Genomic DNA, 18,635 nt, shown 5'->3' on the forward strand with positions numbered 1-18,635 from the left:
ACAAGCCAGCCTCTTGAGGAGAAGAAAGAGCCTTCTCTGCTGTAGGTAGAAGTCTGGGCTAGAAGTCCGTGGTAGGACAGTATACCCACCCACCCCTTTCCCTACCTGAAAGACCAGTTGCTAACTTCAGCCCACAAATGAGAACACTTTATCCATCACATTTCAAATAAATTATAAATACGTACACAGAATCCAAACAAAATTCCAGTAAAAGCTGCTCACGGACCCTCACAGGGGCCAGTTTGAAGAAAAATGAAGGTCACCCCTTTGTTTTCTGTGTCTCTGGAGCTGTAGGCAAAACTGTCCCCCCTTGTCCTAGAGCAACCATGGGGACAGCTCTGGACAGAGAGAGGTTCAGACTTAGAAATACCCTCATCCCCATCCCCTCTTCCCTCCTCAAATCCTTTTCCCAAAATCTTGAAAATAACAAAACAAAACAAAAAAACCTAATTCTTTCACTGAAGGACTCTGGAGCATTTGAGGATATAAATCTCACATTCCGCCATCAAGTGGGGAAACTGACCCAAAGAAGAAAGGATTGGCTCGAAGTCAAAAGTCTGACTCCTGGGGACCCCAGTAATACACAAGTTACTATGGATTGTGTTTAGGGAGGTGAGGAGGTTGGAGGGGTTGACTCAGTCGTGAGGAGAGATTGGCATCAAGCACATTCACCTTTGGGGTGATAAATGGGCTAATTGGCACTGAACTGGAAAATGGCTGGACTCTTTCTTCTTCATCCTTCCCTGGGCAGCCCTATGGGTAGGGCAAACTGAAGGGTTTTGAACTGGGTATTAGATGGATGGCCCTGACCCAGTCAGCCCTGACTCTTGGGCCCTGGGATCCAGAGAGGGACTGAAGGAGGTATCAGCAAGAGGAGACACACCAAAGACAAATAGGGAACTCGGTCCCGAAATGGAGAAGCACCAAAGTATCATCCTGCCCTGGACTAAGAGGGATAAAGCCTGGGAGAAATGAGGAAGCAGGAGAGGGATGGAGAGCAAAGGGAGAGGGCATGTCCTTTTGTAAAGGTGAGAAGGGAAAGTATGAAAGTGGGGTGGACCAGGGTGGACCGGGGTGGGCCGGGGACAAGCGGAGTGAGGAGGAAATGGGCCCATCCATCCATTTCCTGGGGCTCTGGGGCAACTTAGACTCATGATGGTCCTTTGGGCTTTTCCAAGCCCCTATCTGGCCCACAGGAATGAAAGGAAGGCCCAGGCGGACTTCAAAAAGGATCTTGAATGCCTCAGACCCAAGAGGCTGGGGAACAGAGATAGACAGAGAGGTTGGAGGTGAGAGGGCTGAAATGGAGATGCTCCTAGAACCCTCATCTTGTATCCCAAGTGTGAGACCAAGCCCAAGGAGGATAGGAAGGAAGGTAAGGAGTTCTAGGGCAAGTGTGAGTTTAGGGTGTTGGTGCAAAGTGCCCAGCCTGGAGGGGTGGGAGGACTGAGAGAATAGAAAGAACTGATGTCCAGTAAGGTTCCTGGCTTCAGTTTCTTGAAGTTACAACTTCAGTTTCTTGAAGTTGCAATTTATTTGCTCTCCACTGAGTCTAGGCCTCATCAGGATCCTTTGAAAGGCTGTTTTCTAGGCTAGTTGGCCTCCTGGGTTCCCACATGGTGGGCGCTCTGTGGGCAAGCAGAGGCCAGAGCAGAGGGTGGGAGGCATGCTGAACTCAGGCTAACTGGACATCAGGACAGACACAGGACCTAGATGACAGCCATTGAAGAGGGGTCACTAAACCACTGGTGGGCCCTCCATGCAAGGGATCAGGAAGAAGGCTGCCAGCTGATAACCCCTCCCCCCACTTTTATTGTAGCTGGACAGGTGGATAGAATTGGCTACTAGGAACCAGTCTCAGGACTCTGGTCTCCTGCCCCCAACCCTCATGTGCAGCCAAGCTGGTTCTCATAGGCTGTAAGACCCCAAGTAAGACGCCAGGGTCCCAGCAGTAGACAAGAAGCATCAAGCTCCTGCCATCTGGGGCTCCAGCAAGTGGAGGGATAGGAAGCCACTGGGAGGGCTGCCCAGGTGTCCAACAGCTGATGCCTACCCATCCATTGATGTCTCAGAGCTCAAAGCCCAGAATGATGGGAGAGGGAGTTGGAGGAGGAATAAAAGGGAGGTCCTGGAAGCCAGAGGTGTTGAAGAGGTGCTGTCCTGTTCAGGGAGTAGCCAGGTGGGGACTGCTTACTGCTTTTCCACCGCTCCCTGCTCAGCTGCACTCTCCTGGCTGGGGCCCTGGCCCTGGTCCTGGTCCTGGCCCTGGCCTTGCCCATGCCACGGAGTCTCCTTGAACACAAACCAACAGTTCCCGGCCCACAGGAAGAAGTTGATGAAGCCGAAGATCTGCAAAGACATCAGGGGAATTGGTGAGAATAATAAGGGTGCACTGTGGGAACAGGAAGGGGATGTACCTGTGTTGGGGGAAGAGGAATAGATGGCTAGAAAGACTTTATAAAGAGAACTGGATACAGAGGCAGGGTTTGGCTATCACCCACTAACGATCCTCTGGTGACAAAGTGTCTAACTCTGTCCACGGCATGCACACAAGTTATAACTTGGTCACTAGGAGAATCCGGCCCCTGTAGCGGAGAATCATGCAAAGCTCAGCAAGGAGCCAGGGCCCTGGTGATGCTTCCCATAGCACACACGGGCCCATTCCGGTGCCTTCTGCAGGGTGGGTGTGGCCAGGGCTGTCCAAGGTGCTTCTTTCCCAGGGTCAGGGCTAGATTCAAATATTTATTCAAAATATTAAAAAACCTATCAGCAGGAAGTAAGTATCTAGGAGGAAGTGTACTGAAATCACAATTACTTTGAAATGCAGTCAAAGTAAGATGGATTGATGAACAGGGAGAGGTGGATAGGGATGTGATAAAAGAAGTCTAGTAAAATGTTAATGGTACAGTTCAGATGATGAGTATGTGGGTGTTCATTGTAAAATTATTTCAGTTTTCAAAGAGAATACTTTGCTGTATTTGTGAAAAATTTTACAGTAAAATATTGGGGGGTAAAACCTATTAGTAGGGTCCCAGCTATGTCTAATAGGCTCGTGGGTGTGCCAGCCATTAAACCCTTCAGTTGCTGGGCCTTGGGGAGGTCCAGGCCATTTTCAGGGCAGAGCTGAGGTAGCTGGGATGACAGGGAACATTTGAAAAGCTCAAGGCCTCAGCTATTTACCAACTGATATGGAAATATTTCCATATTCTAATAACTGAGATGGCCAAACATGGGCATACCAACTGGACCCACCACTGTCCAAAGCCCCTTTCGGTGTGGAGGCCTGAGTGACAGTGAGACCTTTCTTCCCCACTCTGCATCTGTGCGCAGCCTTGAGCCCAGCCACAGCCCTGTGCTGCCCCTTCCTGAGCTCACATGTGGACACGTACAAACTGTAAAGAGGCAGGAGGAGTGGGAGGCAGTCACAGAGACTATGCTTGGAGGTGGGAAGAGGGCAAAGCAGATCACTAAAGAAGGAAGGAACAGGAGGCCTAGCGGCTCTCAGGTTCTCCCCACCCCAAAATGTCTTCTCAGGGTCAGCCAGAGGCCAGCAGCCAAAATTAGGTACAGGGGACACCATCTGTGGGGACTCCCTCTCTGTTCCTCTCAGAACCTGGTAGCTGGTATAGCACTGCCTCCTCCAAACCCTTTCAGTGGCCACAGGTCTTACCACGGAGATGTTAGCCAGTCCCATGGAGGGTGTGGCCCCGGCACTGCACACTGCTTCCTCTCCATGGCACACAGACATAGCTGCAGTCAGGCTGGATGGCCGTGAGGCCCCCTTGATGTCAGTCAGGCCCTTGCCCCAGGCAGCTGCAGCCACCAGCCAGAAAAAGGTGAAGGAAACAGTCACACAAAAGTCCTGGGAGAAGCAGAGGGACAGGAAATACACTCAGAAAGGCCCTCACAATTGCCCACTTCTTTTCTTCTTGCCGCATGGCACTAGGATTCTGGGGTCCCAGGACAGCTGCCTCTTCCCAGCCTACCCAACACCTAGAGCCTCAGAGAGTCCAGATCATCCTGAGGAACCTGCTCACTGCCACCAAAGGAATCCTGCTAGCCCATGCCTTCAAGAAACAATGTGCCAAGGCATCTGATGGTCAGTGTCACCCCAAAACCTAAGTGGCCTGAACTCCCCACTTTTCCTTCACAACCTTTCCTTTGATCACCATTGCTTGGTGACAACTGACGGCTGAGTGAGGGCAGACTGCAGGAGACAATGAAGTCCCCTAAGGTACCCCTTCCACCTTGCATGCCTGCACTAGGGTAAGAGTAAAGGGGGAATAATATTAATAATAGCTAACACTTACTGAGGCTAACTAAAGTCCAGATGTTTTACATCATTTTCATTTATCTCTCCAAAACACTCTGAGATAGGTATTATTTTATCCCCATTTTATAGCTGAGGAAGCTAAGGTTTATAGAGGATAAGTGAGTTGTCCAAGAGTACACAACTAGTAAGGGGCAATGCTGGGATTTAAATCCAGGCAGTCTGGCTCCAGAACATGCTTCTCGATGCTACCATGCCTCCCATGAGTGGAGCAAGTGACGGGAGGTTGGCAGAGGCAGAGTCCTGAGATGTGGGCCTTCCACGGGCCTGAGGATCAATGGGAGCCACAGCATATGAAAGGACCGACAGCAAAGAGCCGGCAGGAAGATTCAGGGGAGTTCCACATATGAGTGTCAGGGGTTCAGGAAAAAGCCCCCATGTTTGTCTTCCCCTCCAGCTCTGACCTTAGCCCCAGAATGTATGTGTCCTCAGTTTCCCCAGGCATCCCCTCTGGCCTGTGCCCACTCACCACCAGTGGGAAGCGCCTGTTCTCTGTGTACAGGTTGTGGAAGCGCAGGTAAAGGACTAGCGCAGCCATGGCATAGAAGAAGGAAAAGATGCCCAGGGTCACAAAGAACTCGGCAGGGGCAGAGAAGTCCCCCATGAGGTGCATGGTCTTGGAGGTGGAGTCATCATCGCAGAGGGGCATCTCATACTGGACCCGGTTCAACCTGCAGGAGGCAGAGGAAGCCATTCTGAGCTGGGGCAGTCCTTTCCCTGTGGAAGTAGGTGGCTTTCCCTGGCCTGGGAAGTAATCCTGTGCTAGCTCTCACCCTGAAACTCTGACAGAGTCAAGAAAGTGGCATGTGGGAAGGAACATTTTCTGCAGAGAACCTTACCATCAAGACAGGAACTTCCCTGGAATTCTGGTCAGACCCTGCCCCCAACTCAGCTGCCCCCCCACACTCATCCACCTTGCCCAGATATGGTGACCATGTATTTTCCAAGTATCTTCAGGGCCCGTTAGGTCACACCTACAATATATATATACATAGTCCATCTATTTCCGGTAGCTAAACCACCAGGGAGATCAGGTTCATTTTGCCTCGGAAAGCATAGGCCCACAAGTGGCCAAGTTAGGGCTGGAGTTGCCCATTCTCAGGCCTTACTTAGGCCCCCTAATGAGTCTATACTGGATAAAATAAAGAGAGAAAAACAAACACCCTATTGTATACAAGAAACAGTTAATCTAACTGGGCTGGTGGTACTAGAAATTTCTGAAAAGGTAAGCCCCATCCTCATTCTCCTCTACACACTTGGGATCCCCTTTCCCTAAGCTCCCAAATAGCCAGGAAAGAGTATTCTCTCCCATCTCCTGGTCAAGGTGCACTTCCTTGTATTCCAGTGGTACCAGGTAAGCACCCCACATCAACTCTCTAGGATCTTAGTTCTAATAAGAAGCTTCCTTACCTTCAAGGCAGGGAGGAGGCTGCTGAGGGTCAGAGAAACTGCCTAACTTACCCAGACTCCTGTAAGCCTCCATCCCAAACTGCATGAGTTCTTCCTGTAGGAAGTGTTGTTACCTGCTGTTGGTTATGTATGGACTAGAACATTATTATAACAATGATCTGAGTTTCTGTTAATATTTTTCTCTGGATGATGTGTCTGAAATTCCTAAAGGGAAGGAGGGACCCAAGTCTTACAATTCTATTTGAATCTGGAGTGGAACACAACACAAGATCTTTAGGTTTCTGGAGGAAGAAGAGACTCAGCAGGTCATGCCAGTTCAGTGAGAGAGGCTGTGTGGGCTTAGAAGAAATTCCTGCTCACCTGAAGGGATAGCCGAATGAAACAATGATGGAGCTCACATCCTTGGCTTCGTTGTTGCAGCGAACTGTTGCTCCTGTCTCCCCGCTGTAGGAGCCGCAGGACCCGAAGGCGAAAATAGCAAAGAGCTGAGGGATAGTGAAGCTCCACTGAGCATCAGAAGACCTCAACTGGCCATGGTATATCCCTTCAGGACCACCCTACTCTCAGCAGCTGTAGATATGGGGGTGGGGGGAGGCAGAATTCCCTTTAACCAAGTGCCTCCTAGCAGGGACCTATGGCTTCCAGCCTCAGGGTGCCATGTTCACTGCACAGAGGGCTAAGCCACATTGCTGAATGAATGAGGTTGACTTTGAGTGGTGTCTGGGAGGGAGATGAAGAGACAGGTTTCCTGGTCTCCCCATTGGATATGACATTGGGGAACAAAGGTACCCTCCCTAAAGGATGACTAACACAAAGCAGCTTAGTCTTCTAGAAACTTCTAGCTCAAAGCTGGACTTGAATTTCCTCCCCAAGGGAGAGGAATTTTCCCTAGAGATCCTCAAAACAGACTCCCTTTTGCCAACCTAGATCAGGCATGCATGGAATTCTTTTTATTTCTCCTTTGAGCCATCATCAAATCTTATCATTACTTTGTTGCTAACTTCCAGTGGCTTCCTGCTTCAGTGGAGGTCTGGCTGGAGGGGACAACTGCCAAGCCTTCAGAGGAGCCAAAGCACCAGGGGCCGTGCTGCTGTCCCATGGTACTGCCAGCCTAACTCCTCTTCCCCCCAAAGCACCTTTCCCTTCAGCAACAGTGCTGGCTGGGGTGATGCTGACGGTCCTGGCTCAAGCCCAGAGAAAAGTATACTCCACTTGCCTTATCAGCTTCTGCTATTTCCCCAGTGGTGTTTCCCTTTGTAATCTGTTGATGTGGCCATTTCTCAGTGTTAAGGACCAGACACGTTTCAGATCACTTGAATTGTTTTCCTCTCTACCTATCATCACATTTTACTAAACTTCCTGTGTTGAGTGAAATAAAATTCTCCCATCCTATGATTTTTGAATTTCTTCCTGGGGAAACACACTTTGGTTAGAAAAGTAGGTGAGAAATTGGATTTTCTTATCCTCCCACATCATTCGTTCAGGACGTTTCCTGTGCGCTCACCCCTGGCTTGTACATGATGTAATCATTCTTATTAAGCAGTGAGCTTATTCTGTTAATTGTTCATTTTCTGTGTTTCTCTGTGACTAGGTGTCTTGAACATTAAGCACCTAGGAGATAGTTAATCTACATCCTACACATGCATCCAGAGTTTAGAATAGAGTTGTGTGCACATTATTTTGCTAATGCCTGATGGTGTAATGGCGAGAAAAGGGACCTGTATTAGAAGTTTAGAAAACTGAGTCCTAGTCTTGGCTCTGTCACTAGTTAGCTGAATGACCTCTAATGATTGGCTCTGCTCCCTTAGTCTCAGTTTCCTTGTCTTTAAAAAGAGGGGTTTGGAGCAGGAGACTGGAGGCCTTTTCCAGCTCTGTAAATCCCTCACTCTCTGAGGGTGACGCTCTCCGAGTGCTTTTGGCTGGGCTTGCGCGCAGCTGTGCACTGCCCATGTGGTGTCCGGTGGCACTGCCCTGCCTTACATTGCCTGGCCTGGCAGATCTTACCCAGGCTGGAGTTGTTGAGCCCCCACTAAAGGTTATAATGGGCACTTCTCTGTTTCCAGGAGGTTTAGTTCAGATGAGTGGGAATTATCTCCATTTTTAAACACATCCAGAAAGAAAATACTATAACTTCTCTCCAATGTCTGAATAACCTCATCATCCAACTTAAATTACAGAGGCTGCAGTAGAGCCCTGGTTGCTAATCTTACAGGTCTGGAGAGAAGTGGCCCAAAGCCTCTGCATCATTACTCTTTACACACTCCAAGTTGCCTCACTGGTGTAGCATTGGAACTTTTCTAGCTCTTCCTTATGGGAATTCTCTGATCTTTTGGCAGATCTGTGATTGTCTGACTCCTCTCAGAAGTTTCTTTATTCTTCTCAGCTTCTGGTACCCAGAACTAGACACAGTTAGGGTGTCATATTCTAGGAATGGCAGTACAGTTGGATATATATTTTAACCCGTTAGCAGTTGGTGAGTGAATGGCTTTATAGAGGTTCCCTAAGAAATATGTACTCCTAAGGTTAGGCAGTGAATGGTCAGTTATGAAGCCTTCTCTTCACCAACGCTCTCCTGACAGGCACTCCTGAACATCTACAGAAAGATGACATTTATTGAGCATCTGAGTTACAGGCACTATTGTTTAGTAATGAATAAAAGACAAAAAATCTCTGTCCTCATGGACCTAACACTCTTGAGCTGCAGTATCCTCACTGGTAGCCAAGAGCTAAGTGTAGCTATTTACATTTAAATTAATTAAAATTAAATAAAGTTAAAAATTTAGTTGTTCAGTCATACTAGCCACATTTCAAGTGCACATTTCAGTCACATTTCATAGCCACAGGTGACTAGCAGGTACCTATGGGCAACACAGAGTATAGAACTTTTCCATCATTGCCAAAAGGTCTGCTATGTCTAGATGATAGCTTTGAGGTCCCAAACTGGCTCTATGATTATTCTATGATGCTCTATGATCTATGATTCCTCAGAGGGTGAAACATACTCATAATAGCTTTAGTATTAACTGTATTCTGTTCTGATCTTTTGAAAGTCAGGAATCACTAAACACCTTATAAAACTACTAACCAGAATATACGATTAAAACTGAACATCATACAGTCATATGGTGCCAGAAAACAGGCAGTTTGATAATAAATGGATGAAGGGGAAAATCAAGGGGGGAATCTCAAAGATTCACAGGACAGGAGAATAAAAAGAATCTGAGATTATCAAGCCCAGTCTCATTTGACAGAGGCAGAAACTGAAGTCCCAAAAAATTAAGTGACTTTCCTAAGGTCACATTTAACCAATGTGAGAGCCAGGTTTAGAATTCATATCCCCTAATTACCTGTCCAGTGCTCTTTCTACTTCATTCATCCACTAATCAACAGTTATTGAGCATCAACTATGTGCCAGGTGCTAGAGACACAAAGATGAATAAGACTCAGTGCCTCAAGAATTTACGTCCAGAAAGGAGAGTGTCATGTTCAAACAAACAAACAAAATAAAATTCTGCATCACAAAATTATTAGGGCTAAAAAAAGAGATCTCTACTATGTGCAGGAAGGGTTGTAAGAAGGGAGGGAGTAGCTCTGCATCTGGGATGGAGCAGCAGAGAAAAACACCCTCTCCCAGCCTCCACCTTTCTGCACCAGATTTGCTTTCTTCCCTAACTGCGCCAGATGACAGAGCCATAGGGACAGGCAGGGAAAGCACTGAAATTACCCTGGAAGTCATCAAGCGTAAGGTCATAAAGAACAGGAGCCAAGGAGAGATGGAGACCCTGAGACAAGGGGGGAATCTCTGGAGTTCAGGTGCCAACGAACCTTCTTCCTTTTAGATCTGCATTGCTGGGGACAGTGATGGTCCTACACTGCCCTCCACCAGTTCTGCCTCCTGTCTCTGCATCTCTTTTGAAAAGATATCAGAATAACCTTCCCAGTTTAAGGATGAGGCTCCTCTTTGCTGCTGATTAACTTCTTGGTGATAATCCTTTGTCAGTCCTGGGAACGCTAACATTCCCAGTCAGCGCAGCACACAAGAAAGGCAGGTTTTTCCCCCAAATCCTATTCCCACAATTATCTCATTGGTTTTGTGGACCCTGATGGCTTCTCTTGCATTCTTCACACTTACTGAAATAGCTTATTTTCATTAGATGCCCCAGGGCCAAATAAGTGACTTTGGCACCTCAGAGGTGAATTATTGATCAGGGGCTCACTCAGCTAATGAAAATATGACTTATTATGGGAACAGTGACTAACTAACCCAGAAGATTCTTTTGTACCTTACCCTCAGAGTGAGGATTTGGCAGTGACACTTGGATAATCTCACCAAAGGACAAGTCTAGCTGATATTCTGCACTAAGGGAAAGTTGAGGGGAAAGTAGAGGTTCAGGCTGAACTTACTGAATGTCTCTTGGACTGCCAGGCTCACCTTTGTCTTCCTGAATGCACGGATGCTTTACAGATATGACCTCCCGTAATCCTCCAGTGAGCCCATGAGACAGAACTCACCCTCATTTATAGAGAAGAGACCAAGGACCACAAACATTTTGTCACTTACCCTATGTTCCATGGCTAGGAAGCAGAGGAGACTGAATTTAAACCAAATCCAACCTCAAAGTCTGCCTTTTTCTTTTTTTAAAAAAACTAGTTCTCCAATAACTGGTCTATACCCATGTTATTTTGCTGGCTTAGTGTGGACTTAGCAAGACTCCAGAATTGGAATCGAGGTGAGATTCCAAATTTTCCAAATTTTCCAAATTTCCAAATTTTCAAGACACTCTAAACCAAGCTCCTGACTAATAAAAGAATAACATTACTTTCTTCTCAAAGTAAAATCTTTGTTTTTTGGTAATAATGACCATAAAAGTTTTTGGTTATCATTACGATAACAGCAAGCTTTGCGCTTGCTTTCCTTTTCTAGGCAGGAGCATTTGATCTCCCCAAGCAGGAAATAAGTGAAAATAGCAAATGACATTTTCACTGTCATTTCTGATGCATTTACATTAGCTCATCTGCAGAAACTCAGAGTAAGTGAAACTCACCCCCTGAATTCAGACTAACAGGGTGGCAGTAAAAGCAAATCACGTCTACTTACCAGGCTGCCCTTTGAATGAAAGCTGAGTTAAGAGTCTCAGGGCCCCTTGGATTTAGCATTATGAGAGAGAGGTGTAACCCCTCTCTCAAGTTGAGGGTCACACAGTCAAATGGGTCTTAACTGTTAAGGATCATTGCTGACCCTGGGAAGAGACTGGATCATTTCCCTAGGCATTGTTTTGTGCAGCCTTTGTAGAAATATTGTGGGTATTGGGGGTGGAGTAGATAGACGAGTTGAAGAAGCAAGCTTTTCAAAATCCCCCTATGGAGGATGATTCCATGGTCTTAATAACCTCACTATTTCCCTCATCCCTTGACAGTCTTTCTCAAATTTCCCTTAGATCGATTTGTCCAGTTTAATGATAAAATGGTACTCTTACAGTTTAGGTTCTGCTCCTCCCAATCACTCACAGTGGCTCCCTGCTTCTGGATGTCAGTCACATGAAGCCTTAATATCATTCTTATACGGCCCTCTCTGGTACTCAAGTACGGGGTCCCAACAGGGAAGTAGGGGGAGGTGAAAGCTCGGTCAGCAAAAGGGCCAACTTCTCTTGAAGCAGTCAGGAGAGTGGAAAGTCCCCACCAGGTCCCAGAATTTTGCACTTGAGAGCTCGTCAGGCTTGCCTGTAGCCCCAGCTGGGGTCTCAGATATCCTAAGATAACCCCAAATGCACCATTGCCTCTGAATTGCAGATCTGATGATTCTCATCCAAACAATGATTTAGGAATTAGTGACACAAGTGCTCACTCCTGTCTCCAGTAAGTTAAAAGCCTTTTAGAACTCCATCCTCCTCAGTATTAATGGTAACATTCCCTAGCTGAATTGTGTGCCTAAAGCATATTAATTTATTCACACACCATTTGGTGTGTGGATTGTCTACCTTAAATCTCTTCTGTGATAGTGCGCTAAATGCTCTCAACAAGTCTTTATGATTTGAAAGAGTGACTGCACCTGTTCACATTCCTAATTTATACCCAGGAGGCTTTGGGCACTGGGAAGGACAGAGAGCATACCAATGTCTCAAAGTGCCAGTAAGGCAATGAGATGGTATTTCCCCTAGACCATTACAGGGGAAACTGAGGCCCTGGGCAAGTGATTTTTTTTCAAGGTCACAGGTTAAGTCTAGTGAAGGTCAACATTTTAGCATGCCAACCTGTTTAGAGCAGAAGGAATTCTAGGGATGGTCTGATTAACATTTGACTAATATTGGAAACTGAACTCTAAAGAAGTGACTTGCCCAAGGTCACATAAACTGGAAAAGGCATGTGCAGATCTGGAACTCAGGGCCCCAGCTTCCCAGCTCAATGTTCTATCTTATTCTACATGCCACCTTTGACCACACTATGATTTTAGCCTCTTAATTTTTTTCTTGTATTTAATACTAGAGCCATTAACTCCATTCATTCATTCATTCATGCATGCATGCATTCATCCATTCCCTCACTCTGTTTACAGGAATCCAGATTACTCTAGTGACTTCAACAGGGCAACCAGTAGCGGGGACCCAGTCCCCTGAGTTCACTTCCAGAATCAGCCAGGTCCTGGTGGGTTTGGGGGTAGGATGGTGTCCATCACCTTCTTCCTCTCCTCTGCCCTCTTTGGCTTTGCTGGTCCTCCTTGTCTTCCTCTCCACTATCACCACCGAGGAGTGGTATGTGCAGGATCAGAGTTCTGGAAAGGTTACACGCGGGTCCTCTAGCCCGGGTGAAATGTGAGCGCCCTGGGCAAAGACTTCTTGCACATAGAAGGACTGAATCCGGGACTCGGCATATGTCGCTCTTCACCCTCCTGCCACCAAGTGCTAGCTAGAGAAGCAGCCCCAGCCCGCCCCTCCCCCACCCACCTGTCGCTGCCCCCCGCCCTTCCGCCGCGGCTGGCCCAGCACCTCCCCACCCCCCACTCCGGCCACATTGCTTCGGGTCAGCGTCACAGTTCAGGCTCCCGAAATAGCCCGCTGGTTGGGCAGCGACTCACCCACTGGAGAACTTTGATGAAGCCCAGCGGCTCCTCCAGGCGCTGCCAGCGCAGCCCCACCAGCAGGCGGTCCACCTGCGGAGACAGAGGGGGCCAGGGATCAGGGCGGTGGAGGACCCCGGGAAAGCTGTGATCCCCTCCAACCACTCACACGCATAAGAGGGGGCTGAATAAGGGTCCAGCCCCGCACCCAAAACAGGGAGGAGGCGGTGAGAGAGCCCCAGAGGCGCGCGGGGAATACCTGCTGGCGCGGCGACTTGTCCGTGGTGCGACTCGAGCTCTCCGTCGAGGACATGCTGGCACGGCGGGGCCGGGGTGCTGCGAGGGGTCTCGGCTCCCTTGCGCGGAGGTTGCGGGGACTGCGGTGGGACTGGGGGCAGCTGACCCACGGCAGGTGAAGCGAGCGGTGCCGTAGCGCGAGCGGCCGTCGGCGGCCCGGGATCCAGGCTGGCGGGGTGGGTCTTGGGGGCGCTGCTGTTCGAGCTGGCCGAAGCCGCCTCCGCGGCTCTGCCCTGCGGCTGCAGAAAGCCCCCGAGTCCGATTCAAACTTCTGTCAAACTCGGGAGCGAACTTAGCCGCAGAGTCACGTGGCGGGTGCTGGCGAGCCCTTCTCCCGCCCCCTTTGCTCCCATTTCTGCCCGCAGGACGCCTTAAAGGGACCTGCGGCCTCTGAGGACTGTTCGGCCGCGAGGGGGCTCAGGTTCTTCACTAGCCTCCAGGGCCAGTCCGAAGCGTGACACGACAGCCGCTGCAACCCACAGCCCCAGTCGGGAACTGGCCTGGCGCTCTGGGACTCACTGGTTCCTAGCTTATTTTTCCCTCCTTTCCTGCATTTGGAGTCGCTCTGCGCGGTCCTTCTCTTCCACATCGTAATACCCAGAATCTAAGGGGGTTTTATTATGGCATAAAGCAGTGCTGAAATAAAGTTCTAAACCTTAACGGTTAACAAACTGCTTGCTTCTAAAATCTTCAAGAACCAGTACAGACGAAAAGGGCAATGGGATATAAAATGCTCACTTTTTATTCCCCATTAAGCGTTGCTTTTAACAGCAATGGCACTCATACATTGGTGATTTAAACGTCATTAACTTTTTAATATAAACTCAATATTCATTAAAATAGCCATCACCCTTTAAATGAGAGTGAAAAGTCTTTGAGGAACAGGGGGCTCAGAGAATGTATTTGTATTGAAAAATTGACATTGTTGCGTTATCAGGATCCTTAAATCTGTCCCTAATTTTCAAGACGTGGTCAGCAGGAGCCCTGAGTGAGCGCTCATGAATATTACGTATTCGGCTTCCCGGCTTGTAAATACAAGTTGGGAAAGGTTCAGCGATTTGTCCACCAAGGTCACTGGTGAGTCTGTGGATGGCAGTCATGAGGAGAGAACCGACCTGCGCCTCCAAAGAGTTGACTTGTAAATATGTACCCACTTCATCACAAAGGCATTTTTGGAGGTCCCTCTGGTACTTCAGAATGATTGCTTTTTGAACAAACAGCCATTATTAATATTACTCATCTCGCCATTGAGTAGGTGCCTTCCCAAAGTTGGAATAGGACTGGGTGGCTGGGCTTAGGTCGCTGGACTTGAAGGAAACGTCTCCAGCATATTTCCAAGCAAATCTAGGCTAAATAAGGAACAACTAAGTCCCTAGTCCAACTCTTAATAAATTGTTCCTCATCATAGGTTCCTTTTCTACAGAATAGAAATAATTTCTGTCCTACTTACTACATAATATCATCATGAGGATTAAGTGGTATTATGTATGGTCAATGCCCACACTACACAAATATGAAATAATTTCCCTCATTCCAAAGTTACTAACTGTAACTTAATACTTAATACTAATAATATTTATTAAACTTGTCTACAACAAAATGCATACAGAATATAACACAATCAGAAAAGAGTCAGAATAATACAGCAAAAATCCCCACACCCAGCAACCAGACTTGTTAAATTTTAACACTTTTCCTTCTTTGGCTCAAATCCATTCTTCAAAAATGAAATGAAAATTGCATATAAAGTGGAAGTCCTGTGTGTATCCTTATGTCATTCCCTCCCTCTTGCCTTCCTCCCCACAAGTAAGCTACCCCACAACTATCCTACCCTGAATTTTATATCTGACTTATGCATATTTTAATGCCTTTACTATATATGTGGCTATATTTAGAAACAATACATAGAAATTCCCCAGAGTACTGTTTTTTAAATTGCTTTAAAACTCCAGAACGAACTTGGCAGCAGAGTCATGTGGCATGTGCCGGCTAAATATTATGTTTTAGGTAACCTTCTTTAGCTTGCTTTTTTACTTAATGTGCTTATGAGAGTCATCTAGCCTGATGTATATACCTTTAGTTCATTCATGTTAGCTGTATAGAACCCCACAATGTATATAGGCCACAGTGTATTTACTTATCTCATATCGATGGACATTTCAATTATTTCCAGATATTTACTTGTGCAAACAGTGCTGCATTGAATGTGTACACAACTCCTTGTGCACATTTGCATAGGTTGTTAGATGGCCCTGAATTTCCAACTTTCTTGGGTTTTTTTTGTCTGAAACACAAACCCTAGTAGGAAATAATTTTTTATGTCATGATCTCTTCTATAAACTGAAACAAAAGTTTCACAAAACATATTCATATTTTCTGTGTCATCTTATTAACAAAAAAATTTTGACCATCCAGAGGCAGATCCAGGTTTATACAATTTTATACAATTTTTGGGTCCCCTTTAGAAAAAAAATACAAAATTATGAATACAAAATTAGTAACCAGACCTTGGAAGAAGATTTCCAAGTAAGGGAGGCTGAAGTTTAAGCTTCATTAGTTTCAGGGTAAAAACCCCTCTGAGTAGACACACCAGTTGACTTAATGATTCACTAACATTGGGTCTCTACAAGCAGTTTGAAAAACATCCCTCTATACCTAAAAGTGAGCTGCTAAGTCATAACACCTGAACATTTCAACTTTGAGTTTTGATAAATTTGTATACCCATGGAACCACTGCCAAGATCAGGATACAGAACATTTCCCTCATTCCAAAGCGCATTCTCTGCCCTTTTGCTGCCAATGTCCAGGCAACTAATAACGTGCTCTTCATCATTAGAAATTAGTTTTGCCTTTTCTAGAATTTCAAATAAATGGAATTATACAGTATATACTCTTGTGCCTGACTTCTTTCACTCAGCATGTTTTTGAGATTCATCTGTATTGTTGCACTTATCATGCATTTGCTCCTTTTTGTTGTTGAGTAGTATTCCAATCGTTTTACAAAATTTGATCTGTCACAGTTTATCTTCCTGCCAAAGCATATTTGTGATTTGGGGTCTCTCTTTTTTTTTTTGCTGTTATGAGTAGAGTTGCTAGAAACATTCTTGTGCAAGATTTTGAATGAACATAAGCATTTATTTTTAGGGTAAATACCCAGAAGTGGGATTTCTATGTTAAGTATAAATAAGTGTATGTTTAACTTTATATGAAACTACGGAACTCTTTTCAAGAGTGGCTGTGCCATTTTGTTTTCCCACCAACGATGTATTCCAGTTGCTTTACATCTTCTCCAGTACTTGATATTACTAGTTTTGTTTTGTTATTTAGCCATTCTAGAAGGTATATAGGTATCTCATTGTGGTTTTAATTTGTATTTTCCCAACGGCTAATGATATGGAACATCTTTTAATGTGCTTATTTGTTATCTGTGTATCTTCTTCAGTCAAGTGTCTGTTCAAGTCTTTGGCCATTTTTAGATTGGGTTGTTTGTTTCTTACAATCGACTCTTGAAAATTATATATTCTGAATGCAAATCCTTAATTGGACATGTGATTTGCAAATATTTTATCCAGGTCTGTAGTTTGTTTTTTCATTCTCTTAACAGTTTCTTTTGCACAGCAGAAGTTTTAGATTTTGGTGAAGTCTAATTTATTATTTTTGTAATGGCTCACGCTTTTGGCATCATGTCTAATAACTCTTTGCCTAATTTTAGGTCACTAATATTTTCTCCTATGTGTTATTATAAATGTTTTATAGTTTTATACTTTATATTTAGATATTTTTGAATCATTTTTTGTGTCAGGTGTGAGATTTAGGTTAAGATTCTATTTTTCTTTTTCTGCATGTAGATGTCCAATTGTTCTAACACCAGTTTTTGAAAAGACTATTCTTTCTCCATTTAATTGTCTTTGCACTATGGTAAAAAACACCAGTTAACAATATTTATGTGAATCTATTTGTGGACTCTATTCATCTATGTGTATGTATGTCCCTTGCCAGTACCACCCTGTATTGGATGCTGTAGTTTTATAGTAAATCTTAAAATAGGGTAATATGATTCCTCCAACTTTGGTCTTCAAATTGTTTCAGCTATTCTAGTTCCTTTGCCTTTCAAAATAAATTTTAGAATCAGCTCATCTACATCTGAAGAAATTTTGCCAGGATATTAACTGGAATTGCATTGTATCTATAGATCAGTTTAGGCCAAATTGACATCATTACTATGCTGCATTTTCCAATCTAGGAACACAGTATGCTTGTCCATTGATTTAGGTCTTCCTTGGTTTATTTCACCAGCATTTGCAGTTTTAAGCACACAGATCGTGTGTATGCTTTGGTAGATTTATACCTGAGTTTTTAATTTTGGGGGAGCCATTTTAAATGGTATTATTTTGAATTTAAGTTTCCATTTGACAATTGCTAGTGCATAAAAATATGATTTATTTTTTCTCTTGCCCTTGTATCCTGTGACCTTTCTAAACTCATGTTTTAGCTCCATGAGTTTTTTTGTAGATTCTTAGGGGTTTTCCATGTAGAAAATTATATTGTCTGCAAATTTGGACAGTTTTATTTCTTCCTTTACAGGCTGTATGCCTTTTGTTTATTTTCCTTGCATTATTGCACTAGCTAGAATTTTCAGTAAGATGTTGAACAGACATGATGAGTGGACACCCTTACCTTGTTCTATGTTCATCCTTAGAACATAGTAAATAGTATGATGTTAGCTCTAGGATTTTTATAGATTCCCCTTATCAGGTTGAGGAAGTTCCTCTCTATTCCCAGTTTGCTGAGAGTTTGTATCATGAACGGATGTTTAATTTTGTCAAATGCATTTCTTGTATCAAATGATAATGATAATGTTTTTTTTATTTGGCTATTAATATGGTAGATTAAATTGATTTTTTTAAGAATTTTATAAGATACATATATATATTAATTACTATGCTTCATTTTTAGAGCAGTTTTAGGATCACAGCAAAACTGGACAAAAAGTGCAGAGAATTCCCACCTCCCCACCCCCTCTGCACACACAGCCTCTCTCATCATCAATATCCTGATGCATCATATTGCACATTTATTTGTTACGATGAGCCAACACTGACGTATCATTATCAACCAAAGACTACAGTTCACATTAGGGTTCACTCTTTGTGTTATATATTCTAGGGGTTTTGACAAATGTATAATGACATGTACCCACCCTTATAGTATCAAACTGAGTAATTTCACTGCCCTAAAAATTTCCTAAGTTCTACCTATTCATTCCTCACTTATCCCAACCCCATGCCAACCACTGATCTTAGTACCTCCATAGTTTGCCTTATCCAGAATATTATATAGTTGGAGTCATTCAATATGTAGCCTTTTCTGATTTATTTCTTTAACTTAGTAACAAATCTGTAAGTTTCCTCTATGTCTTTTCATGGCTTGATAGCTCTTTTCTTTTTAGTACTGAATAATATCCCAGTCTCCAGATGTGCCACAGTTCATATATCCCTTCACCTACTGAAGGACATCTTGGTTGCTTTCAAGTTTTAGCCATTA

At 44.9% G+C, this 18,635-nt stretch overlaps 1 protein-coding gene across 1 annotated transcript; it reads right to left on the reverse strand.

The window, feature by feature from the left end:
- Positions 1–129: 129 nt before the first annotated feature.
- SYPL2 (synaptophysin like 2) lies at positions 130–13,459 on the reverse strand. The gene is made up of 6 exons (XM_017666619.3): positions 13,054–13,459; positions 12,813–12,887; positions 6,101–6,225; positions 4,800–5,001; positions 3,671–3,862; positions 130–2,349 (listed from the first exon to the last, which is right to left on the reverse strand). Exons 1-6 carry the CDS (start codon positions 13,105–13,107, stop codon positions 2,191–2,193), a joined length of 807 nt encoding a protein of 268 aa, XP_017522108.1. The 5' UTR covers positions 13,108–13,459; the 3' UTR covers positions 130–2,190.
- Positions 13,460–18,635: the final 5,176 nt, after the last annotated feature.

Source organism: Manis javanica, chromosome 4 (assembly GCF_040802235.1).
Source record: "Manis javanica isolate MJ-LG chromosome 4, MJ_LKY, whole genome shotgun sequence".
Lineage (NCBI taxonomy): Eukaryota > Metazoa > Chordata > Mammalia > Pholidota > Manidae > Manis > Manis javanica.

Bases quoted from the DNA above. Each gene is read 5' to 3' on its own strand.
- SYPL2 (XM_017666619.3), bottom strand. From the start codon at position 13,107: ATGTCCTCGACGGAGAGCTCGAGTCGCACCACGGACAAGTCGCCGCGC. The intron at 12,888-13,053 runs GTATTCCCCGCG...CTGTCTCCGCAG, and splicing joins ACAAGTCGCCGCGCCAGCAG to GTGGACCGCCTGCTGGTGGG. The intron at 2,350-3,670 runs GTAAGACCTGTG...ATGTCTTTGCAG, and splicing joins GACTGGCTAACATCTCCGTG to ATCTTCGGCTTCATCAACTT.